General features: G+C 44.5%; 1 protein-coding gene across 4 annotated transcripts; it reads left to right on the top strand.

The window, feature by feature from the left end:
• The first annotated feature begins 801 nt into the window (after window positions 1-801).
• On the top strand, window positions 802-14,244 carry gpr171 (G protein-coupled receptor 171). Of its 4 annotated transcripts, none has more exons than XM_088011513.1 (6): window positions 802-956; window positions 3,815-3,862; window positions 3,940-4,128; window positions 10,997-11,206; window positions 11,277-11,405; window positions 12,776-14,244. In XM_088011513.1, the coding sequence occupies exons 3-6, from the start codon at window positions 3,946-3,948 to the stop codon at window positions 13,298-13,300; spliced, it is 1,047 nt and encodes a 348-aa protein (XP_087867639.1). In that variant the 5' UTR covers window positions 802-956; window positions 3,815-3,862; window positions 3,940-3,945; the 3' UTR covers window positions 13,301-14,244. The 4 variants fall into 4 exon arrangements, with proteins under 4 accessions (XP_087867639.1, XP_014826110.2, XP_014826112.2 ...); XM_014970624.2 differs by having other exon boundaries at window positions 10,994-11,206; XM_014970626.2 differs by having other exon boundaries at window positions 822-942; window positions 10,994-11,206.
• The last annotated feature ends 3,358 nt before the right edge of the window (window positions 14,245-17,602 follow it).

Below are 17,602 nucleotides of genomic sequence, written 5' to 3'. Positions count from 1 at the left end.
AAAAGTAAGTTGTCATAGCAAAAGCAAAATAATTAAGTGAAATTAATGTAAATAAGTCCATAAGATGAACTGCAGCCCAAATACACTGTTTAGAGTGACTGATGAAGATTAAACAACAGGAAGAGTGTATACTGGAAGGTGATTGGTTGGTGGGTCACAGGCGAAATGAAAAAGTTTAGAGCAAAAAAAGCACTGAGGACCCCTAGTGACCATGAGAGGAACAACAGGACCACACATTTCCTGCTCCTTCAGTGAAACGCACATTAATCAGTTTCTGATAAATATGACGTCATCATCCAAACATCTCATCTGTGACATTTAAGTAAGAGAATCAACCTGAAACTAAATCATCAGGGAAAACCTGTGTGTGTGTGTGTGCGTGTGTGTGTGTGCGTGTGTGTGTGTGCGTGTGTGTGTGTGCATTTGTTTGTAATACCTTGTGGGGACCGATTGCTCCTCGTGGGGCCCGGAGCCTGGTCCCCACGAGGGGAAACCCTGTTTATGGGTCAGGGGTCAGATTTAGGGCTAAGGTATGAATTGAGTTTTGGTTGGTTAGGGTTAGGTATGTGATGGTTAGGGTTAGGAAAAGGGTAAAGGTCAGGTTTAGGCTGTAGAAATGAATGGAAGTCAATGGAAAGTCCCCACAAAGATAGCAACACAAACATGTGTGTGTGTGTGTGTGTGTGTGTGTGTGTGTGTGTGTGTGTGTGTGTGTGCGTGTGTGTGCGTGTGTGTGCGTGTGTGTGTGTGTGTGTGTGTGTGTGTGTGTTTTAGGAGGCAGGGTCTGTGGTCACACTGACGACAGCAGCTCACTCTCATACAGGAAAACACCTTCCCCGTCTGCTGCAGCAGTCAACTGCAGCAGCGCAGCGAATCCAACGCACCCAGGAGAACCGGGCCACGTTCCCAGGGGCCCAACCCGTGGTCTGAGGCCCAGAGACGGTACGGATCAGCAGGTAAACAAGGTCTAACTTGGCTCTGCTGAGATCAGAAATCGATCGGATGTTAAAACTTGGAGACGACGCTCAGAGTCTGAAAGGAGAACGGAGGGGCAGTTTGTTCTGACAGATGTCTCACTCTGGTGATTATTTTAACATGTTTCTGAAGGTTAATTTCCACTTGCAAATAAATGCAAAAGTTTTGAACCTTGACCAAAAAACAGAGCAGAGAAACCTGGAAGGTCCAGGAAGAAGAAACATTAAACAATGAACATTCAACCAATCAGATCACTGAACCAGTTCAGTTTACTGGTTTAATGGTGACGTTTCATCAAACTGGACTTCAGCTCACCGACTGGAAGTCAATGATGTGTTACTGGGAAATTGAGCATAAATTAGGAGGTGAGTGAAGATGTGTTTGTACAGAGAGAAGTGATGAAGAGAGAAAAACATCCAAAAGAGGGAACATTCAGAGTAGCGTGCAGAGGGATGAGGATGAAGCCGTCGTCTGACCTGCAGCAGCCATCTTGTCCTCATTTCTCTGTTTACGGTAATTTTGGATCATTTTTAGTGTCACTCTGTGTGAAGCAGAACCTCTGCTGGTTTTAACCTGAAGATTCAGAGTCTTCTCTGCAGCTGTGAAGCTCATTTTGTCTCTTTGAGGGAGTTTTTACAAATTTTCCTGAATAAAACTTTAATCTGGAGTTTCAGATTTAGAAAACTTCCTGCCTTCCAGCCTGAGTGAAGACGTTTCTGAGAGAAACTGTCATTTTGATCTGATGAGACTAAACCCGTTTCTGTTGAGCTGATTCGTCACCTCAGATCATCCGCTTGTTTCTAACAAAGTTTCCCCGTCTGACACACAGCAGCCGACGGCTTCCTGACATGAAAGGCCATGTGAGTCTGTCTGAGCGAGTGGGACAGTGATGAGAAATCGGGCAGAATGAGTGTTTTTCAGCTGGATTCTGCTGCTGGTGACCTTTAACCCACGGCTGTCTGGAACAGCCTGCATGAAGACGCGTCACTGTTGGAAAATTGCTGATCGTTGTGTTTCAGTGGCCATATTTAAGGGTTTTACAGAACGCTCTGTTTCACCTCGACGTGTCGAAAAGCTCTTCTGAGACCACAGAGGCTTCGTCTGCATCCTGTCAGACTCTCGGCTCACTTCTTCTTCTTCCCTCAGCAGAAACTGATCTGAAATCTGCTTGGTTTTCACACGTTCATCATCTGCAGTGCCTATAAAAAGAGCTTTATCTCTTCATTGCCTTTTAAAATCAATCACAATAAACTCTGATGTCAAAGTGAAAACTGATTTGATAATTATTATTATTAAGTTTATTTAATAGGGACACATCGACGTAGACAAACTGAAGAGAGCAGCAGCCCCATGTCTGCATCACAGAGCAACAGTTAATTCACAGCGTTTGTCCCTAGATGGGCTTTTGAACAGTGAAGTGATAATCATTTAAAATAGCACAACATAAAATAAAAGCATGTAGTATAAGATAAGTGATTTCATAAATATGTACTCCAGACATAAACTTTATTTTGCTTCACCTTGCCGTCTCTTCCCGTTGGGCAAACTCTCGTCCAGCCTTGGTCCAGCAGATCCAACATTTCTTCTACTAGCAAACCTCATTTTTAGCTCAACACTTTAATGCTTTTGCTAACATTGAAAACATTTGGTGCACTTAGTTTCCCTTAAATTAACTTTTCAGGATCAATTCTAATTTTCTTGGCAGTTTTGTAAACTTTCAGTGGAATAAAGTTTGAAGTTTTGGTTCTCAACTGTTAAAAAATCTTTAGTAAACAAACTTTTATTTGACCAAATATCAGAACAATGTATAAACATAATATCCTAAAACATGTATCATAAACATCATGTAAAGCAAAAAAATGTCAAAATGAAATGGATGCTTGAGGGTTCAGTCTTTCAACAGCATTTATAATTTGAACTGAACACTGAGCTCCAACACTAGCTTCTGCTAAATACCGTGCTAGCATAGCACTTTAGCATTAGCAATACTTGTGATTTAGTGTTAGCACAACTTACCACTGCACTCCGGTGACTCCACTCACTGAGAGACTACTGGCACTAATTGACTGGGCCTCTGGACTATTTGGTCACCTTGACATTTTTTTTATGTATTTATTTGTAAAAGCAATAAAAAACGTAAACCATGTAAGTTATCCAGATGCTGTAATCACCTCCATTTACCTGCAGCATGTTTGACCTGATTTACCTTCAGACATGAAGGTGATGAGGCGTCTGAGGTTTGCAGAGGTGTGATGATCAAGATGCTGATTCTGCTGTGAACTGAGTTCATCGGGTTGCTTCAGATCAACTCTTCAGCCAGCAGATCTAAACATGTTTTCAGGCTCAATCTCCAACGGCCATCACAGGCTTTAAGCAGAAGAAGCTGCAAAGCCTTCAGGAGGATTATGACCATGAGGAACACTGGCAGCAGAACGCCTCCATCACTCAGGAACAGGACCAACAAACTGTTGGAGGGCTGATGACACCATTAACCATTGGAAACCATGACCAAACCGTCAGGTTTCAGGAAGTCCCTGCATCGTCTGAAGGCTGCAATGTTCCTGTTAGTGGAACCAGTTTCATCAGCTTCGCAATCAGTCACCTCAACAGAACCAAAGGAGTAGACCCGCTGCTGTTGACCCAATCCATGATCCAGCAGAACCAACATCAGGCTGGATTTAATTCATTTCACTCATTTAGAGATGATTCACCACAAACCTCAGATTTGATTTATACTCAGATACATGTATAATAAGTTATCCCAGCCATTTTCATTCAGTCATCATCATCAAGCCTTCATCGTCTGTAAATGTGTAAGAGCTGTGATCTCTTCCAGCAGAAAGTGAAGCTGCATGTAGCAGAAGAAGACCGACCTACAATCACGACGGTAAGCAGCCAACAAACCCACGTCTGCTTCCTCTTCCTCTTTGTGTGATGAAGCAAACAGGAACCTGTGTGTTGTAGAGTCAGATGGAGCTGACCACGATGCTCCGCTCCTCCAACATCACACCTCCAGGAGGAGGTGAAGAGAACTCGTGTATCGTCAACGACCAGATGGGCCCCTTCATCGTTCTCTACATCCTCATCTTCGCCGTGGGCCTGCCTGGGAGCCTGCTGTCCGTTTGGGGCTTCATCCAAAGCCGCAGGTCTCAGGTGGGACAGCAGATCTCGTCTTGAAGCTGTGATTTCCTATCATTTCTCTCAGTGATGTTCCTGCTGTGTCTCTATAAACACTGACACCAACTAGAACAAGTTTGATATATTTTATTGATCACACTGGACAAATATTTGGTCAGTAGTCAGAAAGACGCTAATTTTGTGTTGTGGTTCTGAGACCAAAACCTTCCTGGAAGATCCTCAGAACATTGTTCCATTAGTTAGTTTTGATGATCATCAAGATGTTTTCTGGTAAATGTGGGATCAACTTTGTTTTCTCCTGGGTCAGTAGTGGTTCCTCCCACATGGAGGCCATTTTTCTCTGTTTCTTATTGTTAAATTATGACATTGGACCTTAACTGAGGCCTCTTCTTCTCTTTAGTCTTTGGTTAAAGGCCAGGAGCCATTTCTCCTGCTAACGCTAGGCTAGCATGTTTGTTTTGGTTGTATTTAGATTCTCTTCATCTTCCACTGCATTTCTAAAGCCTCAAACTTAATGTCAATGACTTTTCTTTAGACTGGTGTATGATGTGACACTTGGGAAAATTTACCTACTTCATGTTATCAGTTAGTATTAAAGAAATGTCACAATTCTACAAGTCTGACAATAATCATGCATTTGTTTGACAAGTGATTTGTTTTTAGATTTGTTTGATGGTCTGAAACATTTCACTGTGCAAACAAATCAAACACAGATTACAGAAATAAGAGGACCACCAATTTTTCACTTCACTGTATCTCACCAACAGTAGAGGCTTCTACATACTCAGGCAGGGGCGGATCTAGAAAAATATTTATGGGGTGGCAGCAAATGCCAGTATCTATCTATTTTATATATATAAAAAAAAATAAAAAATTCCCCTCTCACCCTCCGTGGGTGGTCTCTTTCATCCTCTGAGCTCGGGTCCTCTACCAGAGGCCTGGGAGCTTGAGGGTTCTGCGCAGTATCTTGGCTGTGCCTAGAACTGCACATTTCTGGACTGAGATGTCTGATGTTGTTCCTGGGATCTGTTTGAGCCACTGCTCCAGTTTGGGGGTGACTGCCCCGAGGGCCCCGATGACCACAGGCACCACTGTGGTCTTCACCTTCCAGGCCTTCTCCAGTTCCTCTCTGAGGCCCTGGTATTTCTCCAGTTTCTCATGCTCCTTTTTCCTGATGTTGTGGTCACTTGGTATTGCTACATCCACCACAACGGCTTTCCTCTGTTCTTTATCCACCACCACAATGTCCGGTTGGTTCGACATTACCATCTTGTCTGTCTGGATCTGGAAGTCCCACAGGATCTTAGCTCGGTCATTCTCCACCACCTTTGGGGGTGTCCCCCATTTTGACCTCGGGGCTTCCAGTCCATATTCTGCACAGATGTTCCTGTACACTATGCCCGCCACTTGGTTATGTCGTTCCATGTACGCTTTCCCTGCCAGCATCTTGCACCCTGCTGTTATGTGCTGGACTGTCTCAGAGGCCTCCTTGCACAACCTACACCTTGGGTCTTGTCTGGTGTGGTAGATCTGAGCTTCTATTGCTCTGGTGTTTAGGGCCTGTTCCTGGGCGGCCAGGATGAGGGCCTCCGTGCTGTCCTTGAGTCCAGCTTTCTCCAGCCATTGGTAGGATTTCCTGATATCAGCCACTTCAGTTATTTGTCGGTGGTACATCCCATGTAGGGGCTTGTCTTCCCATGATGGTTCCTCCAGCACCTCGTCCTCTGTTCCCCATTGCCTGAGACATTCGCTGAGCACATCGTCCGTTGAGGCTTTGTCCTTGATGTATTTATGGATCTTAGATGTTTCATCCTGGACAGTGGCTCTCACACTCACTAGTCCTCTGCCTCCTTCCTTACGGCTCGTGTACAGTCTCAGGGTGCTGGATTTGGGGTGGAACCCTCCATGGATGGTTAGTAGCTTCCGAGTCTTAACATCCGTGGCCTTCATCTCTTCCATTGGCCAGCTAATTATTCCGGCAGGGTATCTGATTACTGGTAAGGCATAGCTGTTTATTGCACGGATCTTGTTCTTGCCATTGAGCTGGCTTCTCAGGACTTGCCTTATTCGTTGGAGGTATTTGGCTGTGGCTCCTTTCCTTGTGACCTCATCGAGGTTGCCATTTGCTTGTGGTATTCCCAGGTACTTGTAGCTGTGCTCTATGTCTGCTATCGTTCCCTCTGGGAGTGAGACCCCTTCTGTGCGGACGACCTTCCCTCTCTTTGTAACCATCCGGCCACACTTCTCTAGTCCGAATGACATCCCAATGTCAGTGCTGTAGATCCTGGTGGTGTGGATCAGTGAGTCGATGTCTCGCTCGCTCTTGGCGTACAGCTTGATGTCATCCATGTAGAGGAGGTGACTGATTGTGGCCCCATTCTTAAGTCGGTATCCGTAGCCAGTCTTGTTGATGATTTGGCTGAGGGGGTTCAGGCCTATGCAGAACAGCAGTGGGGACAGAGCATCTCCTTGGTATATGCCACATTTGATGGACACTTGTGCAAGCGGTTTGCAGTTGGCTTCAAGGGTGGTTTTCCACAGCCCCATCGAGTTTGCAATGAAGGCTCTTAGAGTCCTATTGATGTTGTACATCTCTAAGCATTCAATGATCCAGGTGTGTGGCATTGAGTCATAGGCTTTCTTGTAATCAATCCAAGCGGTGCACAGGTTGGTGTGTCGGGTTTTGCAGTCTCGGGCGACTGTGTGGTCTACAAGGAGTTGGTGTTTGGCTCCTCTACTATTTATGCCGATGCCCTTCTGTGCCGTGCTCATGTATTTATCCATGTGTCCGCTTATCTTAGCCGCTATGATGCCTGACATGAGCTTCCATGTTGTAGAGAGACAGGTTATTGGCCGATAGTTGGATGGGACTGAACCCTTTGAGGGATCCTTCTGGATCAGGATTGTGCGCCCTTCAGTTAACCATTCAGGGTGAGTCCCATTCTGTAGCAGCTGGTTCAGTTGAGCTGCCAGTCGCTCATGGAGGGCAGTGAGTTTCTTTAGCCAGTAGGCATGGATCATGTCAGGCCCTGGTGCTGTCCAGTTTTTCATACCCGAGACTCTTTCTTGGACATCTGCCACAGTGATGGTTACCGGGGCTTGTTCAGGGAGGTTGCTGTGGTCCTATATATATATATATATATATATATATATATATATATATATATATATATATATATATATATATATATATATATATATATATATATATATATATAATATGTGGCATATACCAAGGAGATGCTCTGTCCCCACTGCTGTTCTGCATAGGCCTGAAGCCCCTCAGCCAAATCATCAACAAGACTGGCTACGGATACCGACTCAAGAATGGGGCCACAATCAGTCACCTCCTCTACATGGATGACATCAAGCTGTACGCCAAGAGCGAGCGAGACATCGACTCACTGATCCACACCACCAGGATCTACAGCACTGACATTGGGATGTCATTCGGACTAGAGAAGTGTGGCTGGATGGTTACAAAGAGAGGGAAGGTCGTCCACACAGAAGGGGTCTCACTCCCAGAAGGAACAATAGCAGACATAGAGCACAGTTACAAGTACCTGGGAATACAGCAAGCAAATGGCAACCTCGATGAGGTCACAAGGAAAGGAGCCACAGCCAAATACCTCCAACGAATAAGGCAAGTCCTGAGAAGCCAGCTCAATGGCAAGAACAAGATCTGTGCAATAAACAGCTATGCCTTACCAGTAATCAGATACCCTGCCTGAATAATTAGCTGGCCAATGGAAGAGATAAAGGCCACGGACGTTAAGACTCGGAAGCTACTAACCATGCATGGAGGGTTCCACCCCAAATCCAGCACCCTGAGACTGTACACAAGCCGTAAGGAAGGAGGCAGAGGACTAGTGAGTGTGAGAGCCACTGTCCAGGATGAAACATCCAAGATCCATAAATACATCAAGGACAAAACCTCAACAGACGATGTGCTCAGCGAATGTCTCAGGCAAGGGGGAACAGAGGACGAGGTGCTGGAGGAACCATCATGGGAGGACAAGCCCCTACATGGGATGTACCACCGACAAATAACTGAAGTGGCTGATATCAGGAAATCCTACCAATGACTGGAGAAAGCTGGACTCAAGGACAGCACAGAGGCCCTCATCCTGGCCGCCCAGGAACAGGCCCTAAACACCAGAGCAATAGAAGCTCAGATCTACCACACCAGACAAGACCCAAGGTGTAGGTTGTGCAAGGAGGCCTCTGAGACAGTCCAGCACATAACAGCAGGGTGCAAGATGCTGGCAGGGAAAGCGTACATGGAACGACATAACCAAGTGGCGGGCATAGTGTACAGGAACATCTGTGCAGAATATGGACTGGAAGCCCCGAGATCGAAGTGGGGGACACCCCCAAAGGTGGTGGAGAATGACCGAGCTAAGATCCTGTGGGACTTCCAGATCCAGACAGACAAGATGGTAATGGAGAACCAACCGGACATTGTGGTGGTGGATAAAGAACAGAGGAAAGCCGTTGTGGTGGATGTAGCAATACCAAGTGACCACAACATCAGGAAAAAGGAGAAACTGGAGAAATACCAGGGCCTCAGAGAGGAACTGGAGAAGGCCTGGAAGGTGAAGACCACAGTGGTGCCTGTGGTCATCGGGGCCCTCGGGGCAGTCACCCCCAAACTGGAGCAGTGGCTCAAACAGATCCCAGGAACAACATCAGACATCTCAGTCAAGAAATGTGCAGTTCTAGGCACAGCCAAGATACTGGAGGAGAACCTGAAGCTCCCAGGCCTCTGGTAGAGAGAGAGAGAGAGAGAGTCCACCTGCGGAGGGTGAGAAGGGAATTTATATATATATATATATATATATATATATATATATATATATATATATATATATATAGTCTCATTCTCACGTTTAGCTTACACAGACCTGTCACTGTATTGTTTTTGCATTGTTTCAAAATGAGCTTCATGTAGCACTGAGGATTAAATATAATTTCTTAATGTAGTATAGTTAATTATTTTTACGTCTTTCATGCTGCTGCTCATTGATATGTATTACTGGATTGGACAGAGCCTATTAGTCACTATGTGATGCATCGAGCCCAGAAAACTATTCAGTTCCAATGCAGGACGAGCAGAAATCTGTCACAACAATATTAGTAGCGCCACCATGTGTTATCAGATATACTATTAGATACACTTAAAATAAAGATGATAAAACTGATGTTTGATACATAAATTCTCCGGGATACAAATCTATAAACAGTTTGGTTTCTGTTAATTATGTCAAGATGCAAGAAAAGGCCAATTTCTCTTATATTGGTCAGTCGTTTTATTTTAAATATGCTGTAAATATGCTGTTGATGACCGTTGTAAATATCTCCACGTTTTACGAACAGAGCGGATTAGTTCAGTTTTTGTCGCTTGTTTAACTTTCATGAACTGCAGCGGCTGCAGTGAGCCGCACTAAAGGTGCAATAAAGCTGATAAACAGGTGAAGAACCAAACTAGATAAAACCACTTCTGTTCTGCTTTTTCTGCTCCGTGTCGGCGTCACCAAACACGTTGCCATGGCAACCGACAGACAGCAGCTCAACGAGCAGATAAAGCAGAGATACGTTCAATCCGATCAGGGGAATCAACACCAAACTAACATTTCCCACACAAAAAGTAGCAAAAACACCAAAACTGAACATCCAGTCCGTTACATTATGCTGTCAGGCTTAATGTCTATATTGTCATTATTAATAGGTTTTCGCCTGAACACAGCGGGGGTTGATTAGCTGATTTAAACAGCTGCTCTACTGATGACGTGGTGGCGGGTTGACCTGTTTAATGCTAACGGAACCAAAACACACCGAACTGCGCAGCACATGCTAAGGCTATCAAAGCGGGCTAACCACAGTTAGGCTAGCATAACTGACCCACTGCTCACTTGTTCAATGTTTTCTCTAAATTAAAACTTTTTCCTCACCTGTGAAATGTGAAACTCTTGAACCTTGTTATCTATGGCTGTCATGGGGTTGAATTAACTGCTAAACACTTCGTCCATTTTTCAGATTCTTTGCGTGATTGTAGTATTTTCCTGACCAAAGGACAGCAATGGCATGTGTGGCGCACTTTAAGTCACGTAATGTCCAGTCCAATAATATATATATCCATCAATGCTGCTGCCTCGCGCTCTGTCCTTCTCTCGTACTTCCCACTACTCAGCAGTAGGTGTCGGGTTAAATTGTGTAGCATTCAATATTGTCGAAAAAAAAGAGTGAGTTTCATGCGCTTATGTCCGATTTGCCATAACTATTTATTGAATTCATAGTCGCCAGCTGGGGTGGCAAGGCTCTCACAGTAGATCCGCCCCTGTACTCAGGCATGCTGTACCTGAGTATGTAACCATGTGAGCCGTGTACACTGTCCACCAATGGTTGAGATTATCGAAATTTCTGTATTTAACACAATTCAAGTGGATACTAACAAGTTTGATGAGCTAGTTTTGTTGCTAGCCCTCCGTCTTCTCCACCAAGGCAGTCACTACACCTGTAAGTGTGGTCACTGTAGTGGCAGTCCAGCTAAGGAGTGTCCTGCGACCGTTTGCGCTGAGTGTTAACCTTATCAGTTCGCTGTCACACACAAAAAGAGTTAGATGTGAACACTGTTTCACGCCGAGCAGTTTAATGTGCGACACAGTACGCAATCGTAAAAATTTACCTTTGCGCAGATGTGTCTGGCGGACGTCCGCTTTGAGCAGGCGTGGACCTCCACGGAGTGAAGTACCTGGAAGAAAGTCATGGTTGCTATGGAGGAATGGAGTAGTTGAGTGTTTCACAGATCCCTGGCTTACTCTCTGGTATAATTTGACTTAATTTGATATTTGACATTCTGGATGTCTTGGTTGTGTCTCAGCAGAAGCAAAGCACCTACGTCTACCTGGTCAACCTGCTTGTGGCCGACATCCTGCTGCTCTTTGCCCTCCCATTTAAGATCCTGAAGGACCTCGGGGCAGCATCATGGAAGCTCATGGTGTTCCACTGCCAGGCCAGCGGCGTCATCATATACATCAGCCTTTACGCATCCATTGCCTTCCTTGCCTTCATCATCGTAGACCGCTACCTGAAGGTAGAGCAGGACATTCAGTGAGGACCATCTGTGTCTGTGACTGTGGTATCATGCCTCTGTTCTGTTGCAGGACCGCCACACGGCGCGCTCTCTGCGGCTGCAGGAGTCCAGCTTCGCCTGGCTGTTGTCGGTGGTGGTCTGGGCTTTGCTGCTGCTCATCATGGTGCCCAACATGGCGCTTCCCACAAAGGAAGATAAGGTACCACAACTTTTACTGAAATCAGTGGGATGATATAAATGAGGTCTATCTTCTGCAGAGAAGTCTGTTTTAAGTTTAAATCGTTTGGAACCCCATCGCCTGCAACACTAGCAAAGTTTTCTGAGTCTGACTTCGGTCTTATAACAGCAGACCAGACAAATTTCCACCATGACCATGGGAGAAGTGAAACACCAGGTGTTTTCAATGGGAGAGGAACTCCAGCTCAGTAAAACGTGACATTAAAAAAGGTTTTGGCTGAGGAAGTTGTAGTTATGCTTTAGCAATGCAGTGGACAGTCTGGGTGGATGAGGATCTAACCAGGTAGTGAAATGAGACTGATTAGGTCAGGGAGAACCTTCTCATCACTGCTGCTGAACGCCAGCTCCTCAGCTGCAGACCTCCAGGGGTAGAACAGGTTCATTGCAAGTTCCTCAATGCTACAGATGTTTTTTGTACAGATGTTGAGCGCAAGAAGAGACTAAAACACCTAAATTAGTTCCCCAACCATTTCCATTCTCATGTGATATTCTAGTGCTGGTCAGTAAAAACTGGACTGACTCTCAATACTTGGAAGGTATTTGTGGGTCACCAGCCTGCAGGTATGAGTTTAAGTGACTGGAAGGTAAAGATTATGACTGTTTTCTTCATTAGGGAAGTTGGAGGTAGCACTATGGTAATACATGGGTTATAAGCTTGAGGGCTGTGTGGTTGCTGTTAAACAGAGGGTTGATGGTTTGAGGTTCCATCGCAATGTCTTGTGGATAATCTGGTTCCTAATGGAGGTGAGATCTCCAGCTGAGTGTGAGGTAAATGATGAAGACAAGTTCAAGTCTGAGGTTTGAAACGACCTTTCCCTGCAGACAGCTGAGGTGTTTGGGTATTTGATAAGGGAGTCTTTTGTTTTATGTCATTTCCACTAAGTGGTGTTTAACTCAGTCCGGTTTGGTACACTATTTTATGGAGCAGCATATTCAGAAGAGCATCTCCACCACCAGCTGGACTCTCACTTGGCAGGCGGGGCTAAACCCAAATGCCTAGCCCTCCAGGTATGGAGGGCTCTAGACCAGTCTAGGGCTATTTTTCCTGGTCTTCTTGGCCTTGGAGGGTTGATCTCAGTCTTGGCCTCAAAAGAACCAAAGATCACTTCAACTGACCCAAGATCTAAGTTTGTACATGGACCAGAATTTGCTTTTTTGATCCACATTGGAGTCCAAGTGTGCATTCACACCTTTCAAAAAGAACCAGACTTGCTAGGCAAGTGAACCAGAGTTCAATTAAGACAGACTAAACAGGGCTGATGTGAATGGATCCAAAGATCCTTTAGATTTCCATGGCCTCTAACTGAAAGTGTTGCTGCTTTCTCCGTTCAGGTGACAAAGTACCTCAGCTGTTCATCTTTGAAGGAGAAAATCAGCCTCCACTGGCACACTCTGACCGTGTTTCTCAACACGGCCCTCTTCCTCAACGCCTCTGCAGCCGTGCTCATCTCCAGCGCCTTGGCCCTCAAAAGACTCCTGCACAGTCACAGTGACCCCAAACTATGGCTGGATGCCAGGAGGGTGGTGCTGAGTGTGACAGCCATGGCGCTGGCCTACACCCTCAGCTTTGTTCCCTACCATGTGGTGCGGACGCCGTACACTCTGGCCCAGGCTGAGGTCATCAAGAACTGCCAGACCAAGAGGCAGCTGTTTCTGGGGAAAGAGTCCACGCTGTTCCTGAGCCTGCTCCACGTCTGCCTCGACCCGCTTCTCTTCTTCAACCTGGACGCTGCGTTCAGAGAAACAGTCAGGAGGCTCTTTTGCCACAGCAGAAACCAGGCCGTCGATGCAGAGCAGCAGGTTGTGCAGGAAGTGATGCTGCCAAAAGTTCTTGCAGATGAGGATACTGCGGTCTAGTCACAGCTCTACAAAGACAATGAACAACATTGCAGATGCTGCAGCAGATGTTCCAGAAACTGGATGTTTATGGGAATTCAAGAACAAAGACAGACATGTGGGGCATTGTGTGGCGCAGTGGTTAGAGCTGCAGTTCATATTCAGACACTTCGGACCTCAACATAGCTGTCTTGAGTTTGAGTCCTTACTTCCTTTGCCGCAAGTCTATCTGCCATTTGCTGTCAGATTACTGTTGGATGAATACCAGTAGTGCCAAAACTTATTAAAACAAAACAAAAACAAATAATACTTTTATCTTATCAACAGGTTTAAGATGGCTGAACTGGAATACTACCAGGACTTAACTGGTAATAAAGATGATGTGATTTTATCTCAAGGCAGGAGTCACTTTAACCAAAGAATCTGAAGGCCGTTTGTCATTTTGACAGATTACAATCCACACTCCTGACCGGTTGCTGCACACCAGAAGACATTTTCAACTTTACGCACAGAGTACCTCCCACTGGTCACTAAATCTATAAGAAAAATCCAATCTCAGCATCATCTATGTTATGTTTATATTGTATTTATATTGTTTTTCTTGCACTGTCTGCACTGCCTTTGGAGCTGGTTCTTTATGACTTTAATCTCACTGTTCTACAGTGAGATTAAATTTGGAGGAATGTTAAGTGATGCTTCCAGTCCACAGCATGGCAGCAGAGGATGGATTCACCCTCCAGATCAACATCAAAACCTTGAGACGTGATTACACACAAGCTGGTGAACAATTCAGGAGATTGTGAGACTGTTCAGAATCGTTCATGGTGCAATCATTTAATTTCATTGTTTTTATGGAGTTCCTGGAGCTGCAGTCAGCGGTTTCTGTCACTGTGAAGAAACAGTGACATGCATTCATCTGCTTGATGTGTGATGGCTTGTTGCATATTAAACTAAATTAAATGCAAGTGAATGTCATAATTATTATTTTAATAACTGATGATTGGTTTGAACAAAATGGTGGACAACAAAAACTCGTCTGATTTTAGGCGTTAAAAGGGAAATTTGAGACGGGCAGCAGGGGGCAGCAGGGGGCAGCAGAGGGCAGCAGGGGGCAGCAGGGGGCAGCAGGGGGCAGTGTTGTTCAGGTTCTTTCTTCCTTCAACGTCTCTGTTTGACACATTAATGTAAAGAAATTGATCCAGAAGATCACAGGGAAGAGGAGAGTTCCTGACATCTGGATGGATCTCCTTTATCCTTTTAGTGCTTTATCGACGTGAAACTAGAATATCCTGATTAATATACTTAACATCCATTCTTTACTACCACTGTTAATCACAGCTTAATGCAGACAAGGCAGAAGTTGATTATTTTAGTGGTGGAAGTATCATGCTGGGGGACAGAGAAGGTAAGGTAATTTTATTTATAAAGCACATTTTCAGCAACAAGGCAATTCAAAGTGCTTTACATGAGTTAAAAGGAAATACAAACAAAAATAACAAACCAAAGGAAAAAGAGGAAAGGACACATCAGGGCAGATGGCAACATTCAGACAAAACAAAGGGCAAAACAAAGACATGAGTGAAGGCGGTGACGTCTCGGGGCCATGAAGCCACATTGCTCAGCCTCCCGGCAGAAGTCCGATAGAGGTGTTGTTTATCGAGGAATGTCCTTGGAAGCATTCAGCTTTGCAACTCCATGGAAACAGGAGGGGGTGAGGAGGGAAGAGCGCTGTGTTTACATATCTTCAAGGAGATTGGAAATATGCAGCCCTTCCAAGGCCACATGGGGAAAGCCACTTCAGAAACAGAACGTCTTAGGTCAGGAAGATTATAAATTTCAATTTTCCCTAAAGTCTCTTCGATACATCTCAGTTCCCAATCATCCAAATTAGTTTGGTCGTTCCACTGAACTGAAACTAGCAGCTTCTCCAAGATCGATTCCATCCGGTTAGTGAGTTTTAGAGTCCTCAACTGGGCTGCGAGTCTCAGCAAGACTCACATCCAACTCGTCTCTGTCCACACCAACAGCCTGAGTGTTCGCTAGTTCGACCAAGTCTGTCACAAAATTGTTGATAATCCAGGAATCCACAAGCTCCAAACAGCAGAAATCCTGTTATCATGAATAAATCCAGGGTGAATCCCACCGGGTGTGTCTCCGCAGGAAAAAGAGAAAAACAGAGCAAGCAGGGCAGGCATGGGCAGGGAGGGAGCAGAGGGAAAAATGTCCGCCTTCATCGAGAGCAAGAGAGAAACAGGTCAGAAAAATCCTAGATGAAGAGCTGAGACTGGTTCACCGTCCCCAGCAGGACAATAACCCTAAACATATTATGGGATGGCCTAGTCAAAGTCCTGACCTAAATCTGACTGAGAATCTGCGGAAGACTGATGTTCACAGATGTTCTCTATCCAACCTGAATGAAGGGAGGATGTTTCAGTCTGTGGATGTTCAGAGCAGGAGGAGATGAACCCCAGACGATTTCTCAGACATTTCATGTAAAAATATTCATAACCATGGACTTCTGTCCTTTCACTTCTTCATTATCTAAACATAAATAAAATCAGGATAAAATCATAGTTTGTGGTTGAAATATGTCAAAATGTTCAAATTCCAGGCCATCTTTACGGCTAATCGGTTCTCCAGCCTGGAAATGACGCTGCAGAAATCCAAACTGAGCTTTTATCTGCAAGAAGAACCTCATCTGAGCTGAAATACACTCCAAACAAGATAATCTGATTAAACTGGTCAATTAGATTACAGTGGAAAACCCAGAAAGCTCTGAGGAACCACAGCAGAAACATGGAGACAACCAGAGCAAAGGTCAAACTGCTGATAATGTTGCTTTAAATCCACAGAAATGATATCAACTGGTTGATGGTCACTGAGGAAGATCGGGAGATGATCCTCTGAGAACCTCGTTAATCTGTGCAACTCTAGAAAAGATTAAAACTCAGTCTGGGCCGATTTCAGAAGGAAGCTGTCCTTTAGTCTGAGTTTGACTTTATTTATTCTATTGGAGCTTTAGATGGAAACCAGAACAACAAGAACATTGGTTCATTCAGGTTGCAGAAAAATCCAAACAAGATTAGCATAAAGAGGTTCTGCAGAATAAACTGGAAGATTATCTGGAGGCGTCCTTAAGGTCCAGAGCCCGTTTCCTCAAAGGTTCCCAGAGTTCTTCTGTCCTGGCTGCGTTTAATGAGACAGCTGCCGTGAAGCTGGCCGTGTTTCCACAGGTTAACTGGAGAAAAGTTCAATCAACATCCAACATCTCATCTAAAGTTCCATGTTTAGATTAGACTCCCGACCTCTCCGGGATTTCCGACACATTTTGGTTCTGGACCGGTCCAGCAGCCCGTTAACAGAACACCAGCGGTCAGAGTCTCTGACGGACAGCATTAAGCTGAGCTATGATACTTCATCTGTTTGGTTAACACAACTGAACGAGTGCTGTGTTACTCCAGCACTCGGTTCATCAGAGGGGGGTGGCTGTTAGCTGGAAGCTAAGGGTCAAAGTACATGTGCTAGCTGTTAGCTAGCTGACAGCTGTGGCTCTGCAGCACAAACAGAAAAACAATCCAGTAAGTAAAAGATATGTAAAGCTTTTATTTCCTTTCACTGCTCAATAGGAACAAACATATCAACAGCAGAAATCAGACTGTAGTTTGTCATTTCATTACTTTGGCTGAATCATGATAAACTGCCTCAAAACTAGCAAAACTGGCTGCATTGTGTTGATAGACCTAAGCTTGTTTGTCGAACGAAGCAAATATCTCAATCATATTTACCTCTAACTCTTATGTTAATGAGAAGAATTTGAAACAGGAGGGAGGGGCTGAGCGCTGCGAGTGGCTGACAGCTCAGTGTGTGGGAGCCGAGAGCAGAGAGAAAAAAAGAAAGTACGTTTTTATTTCTTGTCATCTTCAATGTAAAGCCTTTAAAATCACAAAATAAAATCTGAATATTTTTCTAGAAAAACCCTGGCACTTTAAGCTCTTGGTTAAAGTTATGATGCTTCTCAGATATTAATTATTTCTGCCTGTTGAAGGATCCAGGACACGGAAAAACCAGAAGACGTTTTAAAATAAACAAACTTCAGTTATAATTTACATAATGCAAAAGTTGTATTGAGAGTCTCTACAATAAATGAATAATTATGACGAATTTTATTAAGTGGAATTATTTATTAAAGCTTGTTTTTATTTAGAGCCTTAAATGTAAAGAGCAGAGATGAGATCAGTGTCTCTGAACCAAACAGATATCTGAACATTTAAATTTTACTTTTACTCCTCCGGGTCTCAACTGTTTATTGAGGAAAACACGTTT

The sequence above is a fragment of the Poecilia mexicana genome, unplaced genomic scaffold (assembly GCF_051168715.1).
Source record: "Poecilia mexicana isolate PSO_F unplaced genomic scaffold, ASM5116871v1 scaffold_13, whole genome shotgun sequence".
NCBI classification, from domain to species: domain Eukaryota; kingdom Metazoa; phylum Chordata; class Actinopteri; order Cyprinodontiformes; family Poeciliidae; genus Poecilia; species Poecilia mexicana.
Note: the sequence above shows the minus strand (reverse complement) of the source record. Positions and strands in the feature narration are given on the sequence as shown.